Raw genomic sequence first — 23650 nt, 5'->3', positions numbered from 1 at the left:
GCCAAGGAATCCACTCAGATCCAGCCCAGCCCACTGTCGTAAGCGGCGGACTTGGGGGGCCGTAAAGCGACAGGGGAGGAAATCCACGTGGGAAGCGGAGCAGGAAGTTCGGCAACATGGGGAAGAGGAAAGCTCGCCGCCAGCAGCAGCTGATCAGCAGCTTGAGTAAGAAGCAGAAGAAGCACCTCAAGGATTTCGGGGAGGAGCACCCATTCTATGATCGGTGAGCGGGGCTTGTTTGAATGGCGTCTAAGGTGAAAGGTGAAGGATCTGTTTGCTGATGAGGCTTCTTGCCTGCAACGATTTCCCCACAGTAGCCTTCCCTGAGTCGGCGCCCTCCTGGTGTTGTCGGACTACGACTCCCATCGTCCCTGGTAACTGGCCCTGCCGGCTAAGGGTGATGGGAGTTGGAGTCTAACAACGTCTGGAGAGCCACAATTTCCCCATCCCTCACATAGACTGAATTGCTAAGGCAGACGGCTCCGAGGATTTTGGCTGTCCTAAATGCCCTTCTCCCCACGCCTGCAGCATTTTCAGTGATCCATAGCTGACTATATGTCTTCATTTTCATTTTTCAATGGCCTTTGCCTCCTTTCTTCCTGTGTCTTCATCTCTCACAACTGATAGAGAGCAGAAAGTTTTTAGTTATCTGTCCCAGAATGCAGAGGATATCGCCTCCCCAGTCAGAGGCAGTCCAGTCAGCATCCATCTGTATCGGGAGACAATGGAGGAATGCACCTATGGGGCTGACAGCAAACTGTTGGAAGGTTACAGAGCCTGCTGCTGCTGTAGAAACCAATAGAATCATAGAATCATAGAGTTGGAAGAGACCACAAGGGCCATCGAGTCCAACCCCCTGCCAAGCAGGAAACACCATCAGAGCACTCCTGACATATGGTTGTCAAGCCTCTGCTTAAAGACCTCCAAAGAAGGAGACTCCACCACACTCCTTGGCAGCAAATTCCACTGTCAAACAGCTCTTACTGTCAGGAAGTTCTTCCTAATGTTTGGGTGGAATCTTCTTTCTTGTAGTTTGGATCCATTGCTCCGTGTCCGCTTCTCTAGAGCAGCAGAAAACAACCTTTCTCCCTCCTCTATGTGACATCCTTTTATATATTTGAACATGGCTATCATATCACCCCTTAACCTCCTCTTCTCCAGGCTAAACATGCCCAGCTCCCTTAGCCGTTCCTCATAAGGCATCATTTCCAGGCCTTTGGCCATTTTGGTTGCCCTCCTCTGGACACGTTCCAGTTTGTCAGTGTCCTTCTTGAACTGTGGTGCCCAGAACTGGACACAGTACTCCAGGTGAGGTCTGACCAGAGCAGAATACAGTGGCACTATTACTTCCCTTGATCTAGATGCAATACTCCTATTGATGCAGCCCAGAATTGCATTGGCTTTTTTAGCTGCCGCGTCACACTGTTGGCTCATGTCAAGTTTGTGGTCAACCAAGACTCCTAGATCCTTTTCACACGTACTGCTCTCAAGCCAGGTGTCCCCCATCTTGTATTTGTGCCTCTCATTTTTTTTGCCCAAGTGCAATACTTTACATTTCTCCCTATTAAAATTCATCTTGTTTGTTTTGGCCCAGTTCTCTAATCTGTCAAGGTCGTTTTGAAGTGTGATCCTGTCTCTGGGGTGTTAGCCACCCCTCCCAGTTTGGTGTCATCTGCAAATTTGATCAGGATGCCCTTGAGTCCATCATCCAAGTCGTTGATAAAGATGTTGAATAAGACCGGGCCCAAGACAGAACTCTGTGGCACCCCACTAGTCACTCTTCTCCAGGATGAAGAGGAACCATTGATGAGCACCCTTTGGGTTTGGTCAGTCAGCCAGTTACAAATCCACTGAGTAGTAGCATAGTCAAGACCGCATTTTACCAGCTTCTTTACAAGAATATCATGGGGCACCTTGTCAAATGCCTTGCTGACATCAAGGTAGGCTACACCCACTGCGTTCCCTTCAATACTGGAGAGATAAGTTTTGTTGCAGTTGGGGCAGATGAAGGCGTCTGGTTGTGCTGCTGCAGATGCACCATTGTGTTTCTTCTCTCTGGGAACCACAGGAGAGGAGTGCTGTTGTGAACAGATACCACTTGCTGGCTTCCCATGGACATCTGGTTGTGATCCTCATACTGTGCACACTTAACCCACACTCAGCCTCTGTTCACTGTTTTTGCATGGTTCTGTAGTGCTTCAAAACCCCACAAACACTACAGTTTGACAGGAGTGAGCACTGGGGCAAGAGTTGTGCGATCCACCACAACTCTTTTAGACTGCCGTTGTATGCACACTTACCAGGGACTAAGCCCTATAGAGCTCAGTGGGGCTTACATCTGACTAAACATGCTTATTAAAAGCTATTGCTTGTACCCAGTATAACTGTATCTCTGGGCTCCTCTCCTTTCCAATTATTCAATGCCAGATTCTCCACAATGTATTAGGTGATGCAGCAGCAATAATAATCTGGGACTGATGCTTTTTTTCCTTCAGCCATTTGGGGCACAGAAAGGACAACTCACTTGGGATGGTTTGATCACAGCTTTCTGTAAAGTTTCCTCTTTTTCGAAAGGTGCGGTTCAGCTTTGAGCCATCAGTGATCTCCTTCCAGCTCCCAGGTGGTGTCCACACAGGTGTGCAAAGGATGCACACAGTAGAATGATGCAAGCATTAAGGAACTCTTAAAATATTATTGTCTTTTGGAAATCTCTTGTTGTTCTGGTTCCAGTCAGGACATTATAAGTTGTGATGGGCAGCTATGTGCAGTAATGCTCACGTCTTCTTGTGCTAAACTCTCCAAATATTAAAAGCTACACACCATTTTGATTATTTTTAATTTTTTTTCAATCTATGTATCAGTCGCTAAAGATAAATTAAATTCAAATGGTTTCCTTTTAGGGTTTCTGGGAAAGAAAAACCAACTCAAATCTGTGAACTGGTAAGAGTGACCCTACCTTTTTTTAAGCATGCCTCTTTTTATATGGATAAATTAATGGGAAATGCTAATGCATGAAAACTGACTAATTGTATTAACACAGTTAGTTCAAATTCTATAGCACATCCCTCCTCGCTGCCTTTGCTGTTTCCATCCCTGGTTGCAGTGTAATTCGATAGCTCAGTGTGGTGCTAATAGTGGCAATGTTGCAGGTTCGATCCCTGTATAGGACAGCTGCATTGTATTGCAGGGGTTCAGGCTGGATGATCCTCAGGGTCCCTTCCAACTCCACAATTCTATGGTTTTATGTGTCTGCTTTAGTGCCTGGTATTTCACCCAGAATTTAGGCTTCAGCATATCTTGTTGGACTCCACTCACATCAGCCTCAGCCAAGCACAGCCAGTGGTCGAGCATGGTAGGGATTGTCATCCAACAACATTTGAAAGGCCACAGGTTCCCCATTCCTGTCCTAGCACTTGTGACTTCAGAGAAAAGCTTGCAAATCTGAAAAAGCTGGGGAAGGTTTGCAGAAGCTTGCAGTAATAACAGAGTAGGACTTCAGCAGTCCCCTCCTCTGGCTCCAGCTCATTCTCTATCCCTGCCCCAACCCATCCCGCTTGCACAACACATTTCTGCTGTTGCAAATGGGAATTCCTTTCCCTCCTTCCTGCAGCTCCCCACCAAGCCCCAAACATCTGCTCCAATGAGTTGAGGGATACTCTAGAGCAGATAGGGGTGCAGGGGAAAAAGAGAAGTACCGTCACGGCCCCTGGCGTGCCATTGGATCTCACCCATAACTTGGATTTCTTAACACAAAACTTGAAATATTTATTAGCAGTTTAAGTCCCATGATGAGGCCTGAATCCCTATTGGAAGGGATGCAAGTGGTCCGCATCAGTCTTCTCCAACCTGTTCCAGATGTTTCAGGCTACAGCTGAACACAGCCAGGAGTTGCCCATCTTGAGGGCACCATGTTGTAGAAGGACAGTCTACATGCATGAGACCCTAAGTTTAATCACTGGCATTACCAGTTAAGAAGGAAACCCCTCAGCCTGTGAACTTTGGAGGGTTGCTGACATATAAAAGCTGGACTTGGATAGAATAATATAGAAGGTAATACTAGGCTCAGCATCCAGTGATCAGACTCTGTATCAGTATGTTTGCATTATACGTTATTTTTTCCCATTTCTAGTCAGAAACTTCTGAGCAGTCAAGCTCAGAAAGTGACACAGAGAATGATTCTGAACAAGCCTCAGTATATCACAAGTTACTGGCCACCTTAAAAACTGCTCCGTATTCGGACAGTGAGGATGATGAAGATGAATCAGAAGGAGGAAGCAACAAAGGTGATGCAGAAGTGGACAGTGATGATGAGTACGAAGAAGTTGAGGGAGAAATGGAGGACGAAGACAATGACAGCAATGCGCCTGACCCCCCAGAATCAGGTAATCCAGTGCATCTCAAATTCTGTAGACCACAGCTCTCGTACGAATACAACCTACGACTCTTCTTCTTTTTGATCTGGCATAGATCAAGAAGCACCACTGCAGAAAAACAGCCAAGAGGAACCTGGAGATCCAGAGGCTTCTAGCGACCTGAAACATGAAGCTACTGAAGAATTCACAGACGTGCAGCACGAATCTGAGTTTAGCCTGGAAACCAATTTCATAGAAGAAGAGTGCGGTGATCCTTCTGCAGATGGGAAAGAAAGCAGTGGTTCTGCAGATATTGCAAAAGGTAAAATGCATGGTCTTTATATTAAATGTTTGTTGGGTGGGGGAGAGTACCTACATACAAGCTTCTTGACATCTCGAAGGACTGCCTTCAGCTCTTTGGACCAGTCTGAGCCCTGTGGTTGAATTTGGAGGCCCTGTTCATTGGCATGCCACTAAGGCCAATTAAACTGGAAGACACTAGAAACAGGTCCTTTTCAGTGGTGGCCCCTGTCCAATGGAACTCCCAAGGAATGTGTGGTTGGCCTCATCTGTACCTGTTTAAATTAAGAGGATTTTTATTATGGTTGTTACTGTTTTTTAGAGTCTTGTTTCAATTGCTTATTGAAATTTTGGTCATTTTTATGCCTTTATGTTTTAAAAGGTTTAATAATCCTGGTTACTGCTTGCTGGATTCTTGATATTTTATATGTAATATATATATTATTGTATTGTATTATATAATTGTAACTGTGATGGTCTTGGTTATAGGTTCATATGTTGCTGCTTAGGGGAGGACATTATTCCTTAATGTAGCCTAAGAACCTTGAGAAATTGATTTAAAGCAGATCTGAGCAGCTGATGAGCCATAGAACCCGTCCGTTGTCTTCCACCTGAGGTCAGATGAACCTCCTCTGTGCTGCCTGATTAAAACTACACAAAGAAGAGTTTGCCATTGCATCTGGCAAACCACACATAGCGAGCTGCATTTAACTTAAGAGGTCATCAATTGTGCAGATCAGACTTGAACACTAATAGCTAATTTGATTTGTATTGTCACTAAGTTCAGTTCTCTGGTGGTAGAAAAAATATCTTGCCATTCCTTCCAAAATCTGCTTGGGTTTGCCAAACCTCTTGAGAATGGGTGTTCCTTTTTTGAGGAATGACAAGGCTTATGTGTATGCTCATTGTAGAACAGAGGTGGACTGCACTGACTGAGGCAGATGGGAGCTGGAGTCCTACCACATCGGGGTGAGGCAGAAGTTCCCCTTTAGCCATGCTGCTGTTTTCTGTACTATAGAATTGCCTTGTCATGCAAGATTCTTTTATGATTACATTCTTCTTCTTCTTCTTTTACTGTTAGATGCAGCATTTGAGATCTCTGACAGACCTCTAACAATTCATAATTGCGATAACAATTTCCTCCTTCTGATCAGATTTCTTTTAAAAATTTGTAGAGCAGAGTCTAGTTTTCATAACATTGTTTTTATCTCTCCACACAGATCCATTTAAGTGTCATGTCGAAGAAGAACTGGAAGAAAAACAAATAGATAAAATTCTTGCGTGTTCAAAATCTACCAGCCAAGTCAAGGTAATAACGTACATTTATTTCATATTCACTGTGGTTGGTTTCTATTCCTTATTTGGTTCAAAACTTGCTGACTCATCTCTGAATGTGTTGTGCTCATCCTCTGTAAAAAAAGAGACATAGGGTATTTTACAGCGTATCTGAGACTATTAACGGGAGTTGTGTTTAACCTTATGTTGTGTTTGTTTCTCCTTTCTAGTGGCCAGCACTGGGTCAGTTAGTGTTTTCTTCAAAATTGGAGAAGTTTGGAATGGTTAAGCCAGACAAAGAAGTTGATTTGAAACGGCTTCATCTTCGCAAGCCTTTAGGATCTGCTTGGCCTAAAGTCAACAGCCCATTCCTTTCCACGCAGGTGAAATCAAAAGATCAGCCATTTACTTCGCTGCAGAAAGAGCTTTTCTGCATCATGAATTCATACAAGGACTTGTTCTACCCTGAGAGGACTGCTTTAAGCAATGGGGAAGAAGTCCGTCAAGTCTACTGCCTGCATGCCCTGAACCACGTCTTGAAGGCAAATGCCCAAGTTCTTGGCAATAATGCCAAGCGAAGGGACCAAAAACCTGGGACTGACGATGATAGCTTCAGAGATCAAGGACTCACAAGACCAAAGGTGAAAGGATTTCCTTAATTTGTCGTCATTGCATGCCTTGGTGTATGTGGTATTCCCTAAACATGCCTTGGTGTATGTGGTATTCCCTAAACAGAGTTGCCATTGTACAGTAAAGGTGTCCCTTCAAATCAGCCTATGAATCCCTGACCAGTAGGGGAATGATTAAATCTCTTACAACTTGGAAACTGTAAGGTGCCCATGCTTGGCCAACTGTCCATGAGTCCATACAGTGGTGCCCCGCAAGACGAATGCCTCGCAAGACGAAAAACTTGCTAGATGAAAGAGTTTTCCGTCTTTTGAGGTGCTTCGTAAGACGAATTTCCCTATGGGCTTGCTTCGCAAGACGAAACATCGGGCAAGTTCTTGCGAGTTTTTTCCCTCCCCCCCCCTTTTCTAAGCCGCTAAGCCGCTAATAGCCATGCTTCGCAAGACGAAAAAACCGCAAGATGAAGAGACTCGCGGAACGAATTAATTTCATCTTGCGAGGCACCACTGTAATCATCATGCAATAAGACTTCGATTGATTCCACCCAATATTTGCTTCTCTTGTGTCGCAAATGATGGACCAATTTTCTTTTTGGACTTGAGTAGAAAATGTTATTGGATCTATTCCTTGGGGATGTTTAACTATTGTATCATAACACTGGGTATGTTTTTTGTTTCTTTGTTTGTTAGATCTTCATTTTAATGCTCAAATGCCAGGGACAGGGAGTTTGATAATGAATGACAAACATGGTTCAATATATCCCATGGAGAATGCTCCTTATTTCTGTATAGTTATCTAGAACTCTCTCATTCATATATAGGGACCCAGGTATTTACTGAACTGCCTTCTCCAGCAGCAATCTGCCTGCTCACTGAGATTATCATCTGAGACCATTATCCAATCCAACACCACTGGTTTGTGTGTCAAATGAGGAGAAAACACCATTTCATTGGTGGCTCCCCACCTTTGGAATGCCATCCACAGGGAGACCCACCTAATGCCCTTATTACTGTGATTTAGGCACCAGTCATTTTTTTCTACTGTTTTCCCATGCTTCTTAGAATGGTAAATTTTACAACTTTGAGCAGCTCTCATTTTCACTGGACTGTTTAAACAGACAATTGCTGTTTTAGTTTGTTGTGCTAGTTATTCTCATTACAATATTTTTTTCTATCTTTCTACTTTGTTAGCTGCCCTGGGTACAAAGATAAATTTATGTTATAGGTTGGGTAGGATATAAATTCAGCAAATAAATACATATTTTAAGGAGTAGTCAGTCAGCTAAAGCTAGATGAGGGGCTAGCCCTAAATACCTACAATATAGCATCTCACTCTCTGTGTGTCTTCTTTTGAAAAATATTTCTTGCTCAAAATAGATTTGCTTCTGCATTTCCCTGCATAGGTGTTGATAGTGGTGCCCTTCCGGGAATCTGCTTTACGTGTGGTGCAGATTTTCATCAGCCTCCTTGAATCGACAAGTCAAAAGAAAATTGATGTTAGTAACAAAAAGCGGTTCAAGGGGGAGTTTGGCTCAGATCCAGAAGAGAAACCGCCCAATCTGAAAAGGCCAGAAGATTATGAAGCTGTCTTTGCTGGGAACATTGATGACCACTTCAGGCTAGGTACTGACATTTTAAGATCAGTCCTTTTGTGTTCTAAAAAATAGTTCAAAGCATTAAGCATGTTTTACAAGTTTAGGGTTGTTTTTTTGAATGCCCAGTGGAAGCCCACCAAATCTCCAAAATAGTATTCGATTTTTTGCGTAGATTTCCCCCCCCCCCTTGGTAAAGCCAACACAGCCTTGTTTTTAAATGTAATTCTCCCTCTTACCATTTAGACTCCTTAGGGCTGCTTCATTTATAGGAAAAACAACGAAGAGTCACTTGGCACCAAATTTATTATGATATTTTGTGGAGTACAGTCCATTTCATCAGATGCAGGAGTTGCAGGTGTGGTTTGGTGTGTAGTGCTGCAAACAGGGATTTCAAAAGAAAAAGACAGCACAAAGTGCTAACCCCACTACTTTGTGTATCTCATTTGCTTTAGATCTCTCTGTTTATAATCTTCCACAAACCATACACACCCCCACACACCTGCAATATTTTTACCAGTTGCCAGTGATATGGGTTTGCTGGGGAAACAATTTCAGTGCCCAAAAATGATTTAAATGTGGTTTAGCATGTTTGCTTTCTGATTAGTTAGTATGCTGTAATAACGTTTTACAAAGCATGCAGTGTAAATTTTATACACTGAATAACTATCTCTAATTTTTCTGCAGTTGGCAAAATTATTTGTATGGAACAATTTACTTAGTGGGGGAAAAATATTCAAGTGCAATTAATGCAGCTTAGATGTTTCATTCAAAGCCTTACAGATATTATTGAAATACTTGAAAATATTTAAGACATTATAATGACAACACCAAAAACTGTTAGCATGCTAATTTCAGCATGCCAAAAGAGCTGTACAATTATATTGTATGTGCGTGCATGCATTTATGCTTTTTTACGAATAGTACTCTGAAAAACGTACGTTGCAACCTTTAAACTTTCCCAGTTTCACTACCAGCGTATTTGTTCATCTTGTTACTATGTAATTTTGAGGAACAATGCATTTTCAGAAATGGACACTCTTTTTCCATGGAAAATTCCATTGCATTGCAAACAGTTTGCATGGAAAATTTGATTGCAGAACCATTTTTTTAAAACAACAACAAAGGGCTCAAGCTTGGCCCTGCTAGTAATATTGAGGCAAATGCACAAGCTGGACCACATTGTGTGGGTTGGACGTGATTCAAAACAATTGGTGCTTCAGAATTATGGATGAAGCTGCTGCTACTTAATTGTCTTTCATGCTCTCCTTCCTCTGCTTGAGACATTGCTGCCAAGCGGAGTAGACAGTACTGGCTGAGATGGGCCAGTGGTCTCATTCGGCCATAACTCAGCTCAGTGGAGGACCTTATATCCTGCTCCTTTTTGTTTCTTTTAAACTGCTCTGATCTCCCTTGTCTCTCTACGGCAAGATTGACTTAAGGTAACAAAAGATGGTAGGGAGATGCGGGCTAATTCGGAATCTCACTGAGCATCAGCACTGAGAGCTGTACTGGATATATAGCTCCAGCAGCTACGGGCCCAACCACATTGTGCAGGGTTGAAAAGTAGATGCCTTGGTGTATTTTCTCGCTGCCACCTACCGCTGCCTAGCAACTGCATCACTTGTCCTTCCTCCTCAAAAGTGAAGAAGAGGTGGACGTGGACTAATTTGGAGCACACAAGAAAACGCTTTGCACAACCATGGGAAGACATGCTCAATCTGGAGAAATTGGCTGGGACAGAAGCAGTATGCGGCTGTGTCTTGTGCTGCTTTTGGTCCAGTTGTGCCTTTACCCTGCATAAAGTTGGACCATGCCCTGGTATTTCAGGAGTCAAAATCTTAGACACAGAGAGTGTGTCCCCCTCTTCTTAATCAGCTGGTTGTTGCTCAGTGCAAAACAGGAAATCTGTCCATAGGTCCTCTGTGGCAGTGCTGTGATCTTTGGAAGACCCTTGAGATAATCTTCTGAGGCCCTCCTTTGTGTGCCTCCTCCTTGAGAGGTCCGGAGGGTGGCAACACGAGAACGGGCCTTCTCTGCAGTGGCTCCCTGTCTGTGGAATGCTCTCCCCAGGGAAGTTCGCCTGGTGCCTTCATTATACACCTTTAGGCACCAGGCAAAAATGTTCCTTTTTAACCAGGCCTTGGGTTGATCTGATTGATATCCTATGCCCTTTTAAAATGAGACCCCTGGGTATAGGGCGGTATACAAATTCTAATAATAATAAAAATTAATAATATTAATAATAATTTGTGCCATGCCTTCTCCTTACAAACTGGAAAGTGCCCAGGGAAGAGAGAAACTAGGATAGTGAAGGGTCTGGAATCCATTACCTATGAGGAACAGCTGAAAGAGTTGGGCATGTAAAAGCCTGGAGGAGAGAAGATTAAGGGGTTTTGTTGTTGTTTAGTCGTCTTAGTCATGTTCGACTCTCCATGACCCCATGAACCAGAGCATGCCTTGGAAACTCTCACTTTCTTCTCAGAGCTTCTCCTTTTTTATGTCCATGGAGTTTTCTTGGCAAAATACTGGAGTGGTTTGCCAGTTCCTTCTCCAGAAGGGGTTGACAGCAGTCTTAAAATATCTGAAGAGTGATCACACAGAAAAGGGAGAAGACGGGTTCTCCATTGCTGCTGAAGCCAGGACTTAGAAACATTCGGAGAAGCTGCCAGATGATAAAAGAGCTATCTGAGGATGGAACAGACTGCCTTGTGTGGCAGTGGTGGACTTTTATTTTGCTGGAGGTGTTTAAACAGAAGCTGGGCAGCCATTTATCAGGTGTGCGCCCTGCATTGCAGATTCTTCACAGAGCAGCGTGTTGGACTAGGTGAATTCCCAGGTCCCTTCTAACTCTACACTTCGGTAAGCATAGAGCAAAGCTGTATGCTTTTGTATGGAACATGCAGCCTGCTAATCTACCACCAGCACAAGCACACCCCAGCTGCAATGGTGTGCAATAAACATTGTGGATGCCAAGGTGTGGAAGCTGCAATAATCGTTGTGGAGGCATAGGTGGAGGCAGCCCTTATTCTGGAGTTGTTGAACCCCTAATGAGCCCTGCACTGCGCTGAAATCGAATCTGATGGCAGTCTTGTAACCATCACTCTTCTTTGTTGCCCTTGAGGACTGGAGAAAGCAGAAATTCAGTAAATGATCTAGATGTTGTGTTTGTCTGCAAAATGGTGATTGTGCAGCTAGAATGCCTGCGGCTTCCAGCTGAGCCCTGCTGTACTCTCCCCAGGTGAAGTGATTCCAAATGTGGGCTAAACAGAAAGCGTCAAGACTCTTCCAGAAATTGCAATTTCATGCTGGTTTATTGGTGCATTATGCAGAGTCTTTCCCTGTGGCTTGATGTCTAGGACTCTTGCTATGAGAAGGCTGCTTTAAAACTTAATGTTACTTGAAGGTATTGTCTCATGAAAGATATTGCTTAATAATACAGCCAAGAGATGCAAGTAGTGCGTCATGACTGCCGCTGATGGTTTCCTTTTGATTAAGTCCAGTTGCCAAATGGTTCCCTTCAGGATTTCCCTTCTCTGTACGAATGTGTCTTACCTACTTACTAGGCATGCTGAAAGAAGCAGAGAGGTTCTCTTCACCGTAGTGACAAACATGGCGCGCGTTCATTTTTGTGATACTGGTTGCTGCATTGTCACTTAATGTTGACCCTGTAGGTGTGTTTGGAATCAGGGAAGCAGCTGATCCCAATTCAGACAAGGGAATTGGAGGAAGGTCTGCTATCCAGTTCATGTCATTGGTTCCATGTATTTGGACCCACCAGTGGGCTTTACACCATGGCGGTGGTTGCATGGAAATGGGTTGTGCCTCCATTTAGGATGGGGAACATTTTTTACTCCATGTGCCAGGTCTTTATCAGGATCTGCCTTGCAGACTTAATTTGATGAGCGGGCAGGGCTGCCCACCTGTCAAAATGCCTTTCACTCTGATGGGAGTGAGAGAGGAGCCTTTGTGAGTTTCCCTCACCCTTCCCCTTTGAGTCTCTAGTCTCATGCTGATCTTGTTCTGCTGCCTAGGCTGTGCATTTTTTGCTGGGAACAAGATCATGCCACCAGTGCAGGATTAAACCCTGCCTGTCAGCTGGTGTCACCAGTGATGTCAGCTGATGGGTGGATGGTCATAGGTTTGGGGAAGATGGCCTGGCAGGCCAAGATATGCTCATGGGCTGGATGTTCCCCATCCCTGACTTAGGGCCTATCCCAAGGGCAGCATTCCCTCATGGGCAACCCTAGCTAGCAATGGGTAGGACCAAAGAAGAAGAAGAAGAAGAGTTTGGATTTGATATCCCGCTTTATCACTACCCAAAGGAGTCTCAAAGCGACCAACAATCTCCTTTCCCTTCCTCCCCCACAACAAACACTCTGTGAGGTGAGTGGGGCTGAGAGACTTCAGAGAAGTGTGACTGGCCCAAGGTCACCCAGCAGCTGCATGTGGAGGAGCGGAGGAGCGAACCCGGTTCCCCAGATTACGAGTCCACCACTCTTAACCACTACACCACACTGGCTCTCAGAGACAAAATTGGGCAGAGTGACACATGTGATCATTGCCTTTTGTAGAGTAAGCTGCATCCACTCAGAGGTTTCTATGCACACTTGCATGCTCACCCATACATACACAGCCATTGTGATCAGGTGCGAAGGTTGTGATGGTTCAGAGAGAAAGGAACAACTGTACACAACCGTTCTGGGATTCTGTGAAATAATGACTGGTGAAATGACTGACTGGTGACTGACTTGCCTGTCTGTGTTTGGGCAGGTGTTTCTGTTCTTCAGAAGAGCATACGGCTGTACGCGCCTTTTTACTCCTCCGATATTATCATTGCATCTCCCCTTGGCCTGAGGACTGTTATTGGAGCTGAGGGAGAGAACAAGAGAGACTATGATTTCCTCTCGTCCATAGAAATTCTTATCATCGATGAGGCCGACATCTACCTAATGCAGAACTGGGAGCATGTTTTGGTAATGCATCTCCTTACCCCTTCTTACCCTTTTCACTCATGTATCATGCCTCACGAACAGGGTTCACAAGATAGGTAATGCAGTAAACAGCCAGCAAATTTTAACGCGGGTGTTTAATTTGAACTCATGAAATGGAGACATGTGTTCTGGGTTTCTGAGTGCTGATGCATTCTTAAAATTTAGCGAAGCCGATTCTCCTTTTGGACTGCCTTCAACAGGCAAGGCTTCCCTCTAGAAGTAGCGCATTGCTTAGAAATTCTCCTGGCAAGGCTTCCACAAGTAGCAATGGCCACCAGCTTTAAAAATAGGATTACAGTAGTTACAGACGCTTCAGGTTACAGACTCCACTAACCCAGAAATAGTACCTCAGGTTAAGAACTTTGCTTCAGGATGAGAACAGAAATCGCGTGGCGGCAGCGGGAGGCCCCATTAGCTAAAGTGGTGCTTCAGGTTAAGAGCAGTTTCAGGTTAAGAACTGACCTCCAGAACGAATTAAGTTCTTAACCCGAAGTGCCACTGTAGTCATATCTGTGGAGGATAAGGCTATTCTCTACTTCTACTGTCAGAGGCATTATGCCCTGAGTACCGGTTTCTGGGAATTTCAGATTGGTAGAGTTAAGCTGTACTGATGTCTGTGAGAAGCCTGCCAGCAGGACATCTGGTTGAGCACTGTGGACTCAATGGGCCACTGGCCTGATCCAGCCAGCTCTTCTGATGTCATGCTAGAAAATAGTGGGGAGTTCTTTCTAAGGGCAAATCAGTTGCAAAGACATGGAAACTATGAAAAGCAGCCTAAGCAGCTCCTGTGATCTCTTCTTGTACCATATTATTTCCTGTGGGCCAGTTGAGAACATTATAAAACCAACTAAAAGATTTCATTTTGTATGGTTTCTAACACTGGATGGTTCAAACAACACTTAGAGCAAGCCAGGTGTCGAATGACCCTCGTTTCACTAAACACATGCTGCAGTGATCATTGACAGTCTCTTGGATGCTGCAGAACGATTTTCCAGAAATGAGCTTGAGAGGCAACCAAAGCCTCCTAGCAACAACAGCCAAAGAGCTGTTAGCAACATAAGGAAGCTGCCAAATACTGAGTCGGACCTTTGGTCTGTCTAGCTCAGTATTGTCTCGGTGCCAGGCGAGAATGTTTCTCTATAACCAGGTCTTTGGCTGATTAAACAATCTATGGCCTTTAAAATGTGCTCATGGGAGGAGGGGTTATTGATTTGATTGTTTTGTTACCTATTTTGTGTTCTCATGTTGTATTTTTATGTTGTGAACTGCCCTGTGGTCTTTAGATGAAGGACAGTATGCCAACAATTCTGTACTGGCTGGCAATGGCTCTCCCAAGTTTTCAGACGCATGACTTTCCTCTCCCTGGAGATGCCAAGGATTGAACCTACGGCCTTCTGTATTCAGACTGGTGCGCTACCAGTGAGCCAAATCCGCTGCTTAATAGTTTAATAGTTCAGATTTGCATTCACATGGCTCATTTTAGTATAATGCATGAACTTTTCAGGGTTCTCTTTCCTTGATTTTCCTCTTCCTGCAAACCAATCCAGATTGACGGACATCTTCCTTTTCTTTTTAAAATCTGCTCACAGCACCTGATGAACCACATTAACCTGTTGCCTTTGGAGTCTCATGGGGTGGATTTCTCGCGGGTGCGAATGTTCAATCTGAACAACTGGTCCAAGTATTATCGGCAGACGCTGCTGTTCAGCGCCCTCCAGGATCCACAGATCAACTCCATCTTCAATAAGCACTGCTTCAATTACAGGGGGCAGGTTAGTGTTCACATGTGTCTGTAGCCCTTGTATAGAAGTGAAGAAGGCTTATTGGCCTTCCAACATGACCTTGCAGCAAAGGGCAATGGGAGGGTGTGTGCTTATGGACTTACAGATAATAAATCTTCCCATTCCTAATGTGTTTTAATGTCTCAAGACAAGCTGACCTCAGATTATTGCTGCCTCCAGTTATTACATTTGTCTCCTGCTGCCAAGCTGATAGTGAAGCTTGTTTGTTAAAATATCCCACCACCCCCATTGTCCCGTTAAAGATATAAACCTTGACAGGCATCGTCCTCAACAGTAATGTCCTATTTCTATCTTCCTTGCACCAACACAAATCTTCTTTGTTCATGTAAAATAAGGGTTGGCAACTAGTATCCCTGGGGCCAAGCACAACCCTATGATGAGTTTCTCTTCCTCCGTTAAATGGTAATTTATAGGTACAAAGAGAAAGCATAGCGTGCAGGAGACTTTCCTGTAAAAGGAAGTGTTTCTTTGGCACTGGATTCATGACAGGAAGAAGGAAGCGTCTCCTTTCCCCACAATTCTTGATTTACTTGTCGAATCCACCACTCTCCTTGACGAGTTGATGGCCACTAGTTAGAGGGTTTTTTAAAAAAAGGATTAAGCCAGTTCGTGGAGGATAGACAAATGGCCTTATTAAGTACTGCTAACCTTGACAGCTGAATGAAGAGTCCTTTTTCACAGGCAACTTACCAGTTGCTAAAGCTAAATAATGAAGGTAGCTGTCATCTCCATGCCCTACTTGTTTCTAAGAGCACCCGGCTGTCCGTTGCTGTTGAGAACAGGATTCTAAAGTAGACAAGGGGGACGTACAATAAAATGTTGCAGTTCCAGTTCTATATTGGTTTTATTCTGCTTTAAGGGCAATGGCATCCTTCAGTGAATCTTGGGAATTGCAGTTGTTTGTTTTTATTTTTTCAAGTTTTAAGTTTTTATTTTTTAAAAAAATTGTACACTCTTTACACCAGAGGATTTTACAACCAAAATAAACCATAATACAAACAAGAACATGACTTTGCTTTTCATTCATGTTAATCTCCTTCTTTTAACTCCTTGTTCTTAACCTCTTAAATCACATATATATCATTAACAATTTTCCAAATGCTGCCCTGTACCTCCCTCCCCCCGTTCCCATTACTTCCCTTCACCCATGTGTGATCTTCTCAACCTATTATTTTTTCTCGTTGTGTTAAGAAAAGTTTGTATTTGTTGTTCCATATATGTCATGACATCGTCTTGTATCCTTGCGCATTTTACCTATTGCATGTTAAATTTAAGCTCCAAAACCAAATCTTTCCATGTATTCCTTTATGTACTCCCACTCTTTGTAAATTTTTTGGTTGGAACACGTTGCAGCTACAGTTCAGTGTCCCCTTTCTCAATAGGATGTTCCATTCTGTTTCCCCCTCCTGTGTAGTTTTCCATTTTTCCACCCCAAGAGGCAGCCAGTGTTCTGGGTATGCGAAGCACCCTCAGTCCTCATTAGGCTGTTTTGCGTCTCTTAGTCCCCTGAGCAAGGAAAATATTGTTTATATATTTGCAAACCTTGGGCAGAGGGAGTGTTTGGGTTACATAAGCAAATGGCACTCATGCCTAAGTGCTGGTTATAGAGGGAATGAAGAACCAAACTGTTCCAAGCCGTCAAGCCAACTCTTAGCCTTTCCATGAGAGTTGATCTCAGATGTAACCTGTCTGTTCTAACATTGCCTTCATTTGCCTGTTGTGTTTGCTTCTTGCAGGTAGCTGTAAGGAACATACCTCTGAAGGGCTCTATCAGCCACGTTGTAGTACAGCTTCCTCATGTTTTTCGCAAGCTGGAAGCAGAAAATTCCATTTCTGCAATAAATGCCAGGTAATGTGGTCGTTTCAGCTGTGCTCTTCTGACATCAGGTTCAGATTTGGTCTCAGTAGAGTGTAGCATTGTGGAAAGTGTGTGTATGTGTGTGTGTGTGTAGGCAGTGGGCGGGGGAATAAATTTTAAAAATCCAAGGAAACCAACACAGCCTGCTGAATGGCAACATTATGCACACCAGAATCTTCTGCTAACCTCCTGCGGTGCTATAGAAACCTCAATCCTATATACTAATAGCAAACTCCTTCTCCAAGCGCTGATCTTTATGCAGGCAAAACGGCACCATCTGCAGACAAGGAGGAGGTGTCAGCAGGGAACCTCAAGCCTTGCCAAAGTACAGTGAATCTTTAGCCAGGGGACAGGCAGGGAACCCTAGTGAGCAGACCCCAGAAACAGCACAATGAGGACTGGGCACACTCCGTAGGCAAAGATTGCTACCTACCAGGGCTGTGGGGAGGGAATAGAAAACCAGAGGATGGAACCCTGGAAGATGGCAACCCTGAACAAGTCCACTCTGCACTGAAACACTCTGTCCCAATTATTTTCCTTTGGCATTATACACTTGCCTTGTGGAGGACTCATAAACGTTTCCTTGTGGTTAAGTGCTTTGCGTTGCAGCTGCAACAGCCCTCCCAAGTGCTTTAGACTGCATCTCCCATCATGTGAGCAACATAATCACTGCCATCGTGGAAATTTCCCATGCTCCCAAAGCTCACCAAGAAAGATTGACAGCCAAGTGCCACGGTCTCCAAAATATCATGGGGAGTCCTGTGACCCATCACCATCTATCCGCCTAACCAACCTCACAGGGATGTTGCGTAGATAAATGGGACAGGAGAAACCATATATGTCACCCTGCGGCCCTTGAAGGAAAAGTGGGATATGAATAATAGTAAAAATGCAGAGACTCCACACAATGTTAGATGAAGTTAGTGGTCTGTCTGCAGTGTTTTTTTACTATGAAGACTAGTGATCTGTGTATAAATCATTTTTATATGCATTTACGATGTTTTTAATAAGAATTTTTATTGCTTTTGCTAGAAAATACGATCAAGAATAAGATAGCCTGTGGTGCATGTAAAAAATAGTCATAAAGACACATTTGTGCATATCAGTTAAGGGGGAGACCCTCCTTTTGTATTAAGCAGCATTAATAAAACCTCTCCCAATTGAGAAGGGGGTGACATCTTTCCCTTATTCTGCTTATGTAGGAAATAAATTGGAACTAGGCTCCTTCAAAATGGTCCCTTTTGCAGTGTGTTGAGTAAGAGTGTTTCTGTGTGATATATATTCTACATTTGCTTTAAGCGAGATGCTGGGAATTTTTTTATTTTTGGAGCAAAATAACATGCTTATGTTTCCTTAATCAGGTTTCATTTTTTCACTGAGAAAGTGTTGCCCGAGTATCGCGATGCCGTCATGTCGCACACACTCATCTACGTCCCATCATATTTTGATTACGTGCGCCTTCGGAACTACTTCAAGAAGGAGGAGATGAGTTTTGTGCACATCTGTGAATACACCAGTAAATCTGGCATTTCCAGAGCGAGGCAATTCTTCCTAAAGGGAGTGAAGCAATTTCTGATTTTCACGGAGCGTTTCCACTTTTACAAAAGGTAGGGTGGGGTGGTCACTAAAGTTCAAGTTTTTAATAGAAGAGGGTGCATGAGGTCATACTTGCTCCCCCCAAAAATGAATAATGTGTCATAATTAGGCTAAAAATGTGGAATTTTTCACACAGCAGTGAAAGATTTCTTAAATGTGTATTATTTTCATCATCTATGCAGCACCATCAATGTAGATGCTGCTCCACAGATCATAAATATAGGCTAAAAGACAATACACTTCTGGTTTGATTTCTGAATGTGTTAATAACTGATGTTTCTTGGGCTCATATTTCTCCCATAGAAAGGTAAAATGTGTCTTGAAAATCATTGCCAGCTGATCATAATGTGATGCTGTGTATACTTTCTTTTGAACCAAAGCTGTACATATTTATTTAATAGCAAGGAAGGGCCATAGCTCACTAATAGAGAATGTACTTTGAGTGCAAATCTCAGTTTAAATCCCTGACAGCTCCAGATTTGGCTGGAAGAGACCTCTGTCTGATGTCCCCGAGAGCTGCTGTTAGTCAGTGTAGACCAGGGGTAGTCAACCTTTTCATACCTACTGCCCACTAATGCATCTTTCTTGATGGTAAAATTTCCTTACCGCCCACCAGTGCTCGATGGAAGGAAGATTCAGCTTGTGCCATAGAACCCCCTACCGCCCACCTAGAACCCTGAAACACCCACTAGTGGGTGGTAGGGACCAGGTTGTCAACCCCTTGTGTAGACAGTGCTGAGCTAGATGGACCAAAGGTCGGACTTGGTATGAGGAAGTTTCCCTTGTTCCAGAAGTCTGAATTAAGTGGTAAGAACAAAGGTGGATAGAGATGATCCAGTTTGACAAGAGGAGAAGGGACCTAGGGGATGTTACTTTGCTGGTCCACTAGAGGAGTGATCTTTGAATAGGAATCCGCAGGCCTTCCTTATAAAAACGATGCCACCTCTGTCATCTTTGGGGCACCAACTGAAGCCCTTTTGATTCACCCAAACCTTTTAAATTTTGAAGGCTGGGCCTCTCAGCATTTATATCTGTATTTTAATGGGGGTGGGGGGTACAGTGAGGTTTGCTTTTGTTTGCATTTATGTAGATATCAGTTTGATAGTTTGTTTTGCATTGCATTGTTTTTTACTTATTCACTGAAAGTCAACCAGATACCTTTATGATATAGGGGGTCCAACAAATGCCAAACATACAAAAATAAGGTGGAGAGGGAGGAGGTTCAGCAAATAGCTGCAGGAAGGTTTCGGGCATCCAGAGACCCTGTTTTTTGGTGGCTAGCAGTCTACAGAATCTATTCTACCTCTTTGCATTGTGAATTTTAATCCTGCTTCACTGCCGGGGAGGGGGCAGGTTCAGGAAGTCCCATTTCCCTTGTTGAAATCCCAAGCCTGTTAAATTAAAAAAGGGGCTGTATTCTGTTTCATCTGTAAATGGTTAAAGTTTCAAAAAGGAATTTCTGTGTTGCCCGGTTGCATATTAATCATTTTGTGCCCTCTTGTTTGTTTGCTCTATTCAGGTACTCAATTAGAGGCATCCGGAACCTTATTTTTTACGAACTGCCCACCTATCCCCATTTCTATAGTGAGGTCTGCAATATGATGAAGCTGGCAGGCAGCGAGGAAGAGGCCACCTTGACCTGCACAGTGCTGTACTCAAAATACGATGCTCAAAAGGTGGCTGCGGTGGTGGGTGTCGACCGGGCGGCCCAAATGCTCCAGTCTTCCAAAAATGTGCACCTTTTTGTCACCGGAGAAACAGAGTGAAATAAGCAGTGGACTGAGATTTCGAATGGACTCCTTGACCTGTTCAGCCTATTATTTGGGGCTTGTGCTTCTTCCAGAACAAATGTTAGGGGGGGAAAGGCCATGTCCACACCATGCATTTAAAATGTGATTATACCACACGAGCAGTTATGGCTCCCCACACCCCAAAACAATCCTGGGAACTGTAGTTAAGGGTGCTGAGAGTTGTTCCCCCCACATTTGCTTTTAACTGTTTTGAATACACTGTCTAATACAATACAACTACAGTAGGGATCAGCAACTAGCAGACCCTGGCTCCAGTCCACCCCTCTAGCAAGCACCCTTTAGCTCTACAATGGCCAGTGGTTGCCAGCTGTTCTTTAGGGTCTGGTCCATCATTCTCCACCTGTTCCTTGAAGTGACCTTCAGTAAAGCTAGATTCTGACCAGGACACTACGGTGACCAGAAAAACACAGCCAGTCAGTCACTCACCCTTTGGATAACTATAAACATCAAACATGTGAGAGATGTCTTGTTAAAAAAAAATTGTGGTCTATTTGTGTTTTGTCATTGCATTTATTAAAAAAAAACATTGTCAAACTTTTTAAAATCTTTGTATAATGAGTGTGTCCTTTAAATGTTAAAATAGGCCTGCAGAGCTGTGGTTCACTAGTCTCCGCCATTGCATTGCTGTCTATTTTAGTTTTAAGCTGATTAACTGTGTCTAATTCCTCTAGTGCAGGAACTAAACACCAATAAAGAGGCAATTCCATTTCAATCCCTGAATTAGCCAGCATTGATATAGGAATGTTCCTTTAAAAAGAGAGAGAGAGTGTGTTTATTTTAGCATTTTCAGGTTTACAAGCAACAACAAAGAAAACATTTCAAACATAATCAGTAAATCCCCTTTGACTTCCCTACTCCCTTTTGTGGATCCTTATGCGAACATTTTTCTCCTGCTTCTCTTCTATTACTCCAATTTTATCAAATCTTTAAACAGTCCATAATTCAACTTTCAACTACAGGTATTTATTCTTCCTGGTTCCTAATTCTTCTGGTCAGTTTTGCCATTTCAGTGGGGTCCATCAGTTTTATCTGCCATTCTTCCTTGGTAGGGGCTGTATTTTCTTTCCCATCTCTGACCTAACAAAGTCCGGGCAGCTATAGTCACATACATAAATAGTCTCTTCTGGTCATTTGGAATCTCTGTACCTAAGACTCTTAAAAGAAAAGCTTCTGGTTTCTTAGAAAAGGTTATCTTTAACAGGAATGTTCCTGTTTTTGTACTGAGAGGCTAACTTACTTTATTTCTAAAATTCTACATGCTTCCCAGGCTGACTCATGGTTAGAGACAGAAAAGCAAGCTGCTAAATTAAGATTAAAGGTCTCCTGTCCCTCTCTTCAGGATGTATTTATTAGAGATGAGTGCCTGAGCAACCTAAAGCAGGATAACAAAGTTAGGGAGCAATGAAAGATAAAGCATGTTGTTTTGTAGTTTCTTGGCAACAACAGGGATGTCATTGAAGTCACCCTGTTCACAAAGGCTGATTTTTTATTTTATTTTTTTGAAAATATCATAACTTTTGGTTTTAAAATGAAAACTTGAGAAATGGTAGCTATGTAACCACTACATCACCCAGGTCAGAGGAGTGGGCGGCCTCTGAGCTGAGTTCTGGAATTGTGCCTGTGTTACTGTTTGACTGACATCTTGTGTGAGCAGAGCAAATTCATTTGCCTTGCTCACACACTGTGTCATTTGTATTGTGCTGGGAACCAGCGCTGCTTAGGTCTGGATCCCCACCACACAAAATACATTACTGTCGGCTGTAAATTGGTGGCGCCTCAAACAGGCCTCAGATACCATTTTATAGTTGCAGAGGAGTGGAACTGGCCTAGAGCCATTTTACTCTCAGAGAGATCCCTGCATATAAAATGTCAAAAGGTTAATCCCTCTTCCCTGTATCTTCTCATGCCACTTTTCTGCTTGAGCTGGAATGGGACTGCCCCTTTGATTTAGCTGATTTGACCTTACTCTGTTTCCTGAGAGCCTATTAAGCTAAGTAATACCATATTAACTGTCTCCTCTTAGAGCGCTGATGATGCCCTGTGTAAAAAGCTTTCAGCGTTAAGGGCTGTGAGCTAATTTCTTGGTTGTTGAAAGCCAGATAAATTGTGGTCCAAAACACTTAATGGGAAACCACCAAGAAATTATCCCTCATCCCTGGAATAAGAGCACACATTATTGGAATTAAATGTTTGTGAAGCATTAAGCAATGGCAATGTAACACAGCCATTCAGAGGAAGGAGCGGGATTTGTGCCAGCATTGGGGAACCTGTGACTCTCCAGGTATTGCTGGACCACAGCTGTCATCAGCCCTAGCCAGGATAGCTGGTGATTAGGGATGATGGGATATGAAGTCTCGCTACATCTGGCGGGCCACAGGTTCCCCATCCCTTGCCTATATTAATGCTCCTTTCTCTGAATAGTCAACTCTACAGCAAAGGAGACAAATTAGAGAGTTTCTGCCCAGATGGCACCCAAGGGAATATATATGGCATTCAGATCTGAGCAAGCGGGATATGCCTCAGGTGTGTGATAGGTGAAATGCTTCTCAGATAATAAGACAAATGGTAAAAAAAAAAGTATTTAAGGTTCCCAGGGTGACTGAATAGTCATTTGCACCCAAATTGCCCATGAGAACACTCTTACGCTGCCATACTGTCTATTTCTATGGGCTATCCAGTATCTCTCATCCACTGGGAATTTCTCCACTGTGGCAGTTAGTCAGGAACCTCATCTCATTATTTCTGTCCCACTCCCAAGAAGTTTGGGATCTGTTAGGCTTGAAAACAATTAGGCACTACAAGGACAGTTTGGAAAGGCTGATGTAATCACTTCATTTTTGCACACACAGTCTTGGTAGATCAGGCATGGGGGGCCCTCAGGGCCAGAGGCCACTCCTTTTGGCCCTGGACTGGCACACTTCTTGTGACACACACACCTCCCCATGGTAATGTCTCTTGCTTGCCTGGATAAGTAACAGACATATCTGTCCATTTCAGTTCTCCAACTTTCTATTTTAATTTTTTAATCTTAACTTCACTTCTCAACATTTCCACAATTTGTGATTATTATTTTTGTGATCCCCATGAAAATCCACCAGCCTTTTAGTGCACATTTTACTAATAAACACTTTTTTGTATACGGTTTTGACTAATAGCATTTTTGCAAGCAGTTTTCCCTAATGTCCATTTTTGTAAGATAGTTTCACAAATATATGCACTTTCATGTGCACTTTACCCTGGTATATATATTATGTGGCTGAAGAAATGCATTGCAAAACTTGAAGAAGTATGAATTTGAAAGGGTGGCATTGCACATTGTTTCAGAAAGGGTGGTTTTGGCTCATCTTTAAAAGTGAACTGAATCAACTTTCTCCCCCACCCTTGTCTATGTCTGTCTGTCTGTTTGTCTGTCTGTCTCTGTCTAGAAACCTGACTTTATTGCAT

At 43.3% G+C, this 23650-nt stretch overlaps 1 protein-coding gene across 1 annotated transcript; it reads left to right on the top strand.

Annotated features, from left to right (window-relative positions):
* The first annotated feature begins 11 nt into the window (after positions 1 to 11).
* On the top strand, positions 12 to 20250 carry UTP25 (UTP25 small subunit processome component). The gene is made up of 12 exons (XM_081854654.1): positions 12 to 223; positions 2901 to 2940; positions 4130 to 4382; positions 4468 to 4674; positions 5873 to 5961; positions 6158 to 6568; positions 7957 to 8176; positions 12919 to 13121; positions 14729 to 14911; positions 16678 to 16790; positions 18161 to 18406; positions 19915 to 20250. The coding sequence occupies exons 1-12, from the start codon at positions 117 to 119 to the stop codon at positions 20159 to 20161; spliced, it is 2319 nt and encodes a 772-aa protein (XP_081710780.1). The 5' UTR covers positions 12 to 116; the 3' UTR covers positions 20162 to 20250.
* Positions 20251 to 23650: the final 3400 nt, after the last annotated feature.

The sequence above is a fragment of the Podarcis erhardii genome (genome assembly GCF_964252035.2).
Source record: "Podarcis erhardii genome assembly, chromosome: 3".
In the NCBI taxonomy this organism is placed as follows: Eukaryota; Metazoa; Chordata; class Lepidosauria; order Squamata; family Lacertidae; genus Podarcis; species Podarcis erhardii.
This window is presented reverse-complemented; position numbering and strand designations above follow the sequence as displayed.

Excerpts from the sequence above, each read along its gene's own strand:
- UTP25 (XM_081854654.1), top strand. The coding sequence starts at position 117 with ATGGGGAAGAGGAAAGCTCGCCGCCAGCAGCAGCTGATCAGCAGCTTG. Across the intron at positions 5,962-6,157 it reads AATCTACCAGCCAAGTCAAG|TGGCCAGCACTGGGTCAGTT; the intron begins GTAATAACGTAC and ends TCTCCTTTCTAG. Across the intron at positions 16,791-18,160 it reads ATTTCTGCAATAAATGCCAG|GTTTCATTTTTTCACTGAGA; the intron begins GTAATGTGGTCG and ends TTCCTTAATCAG.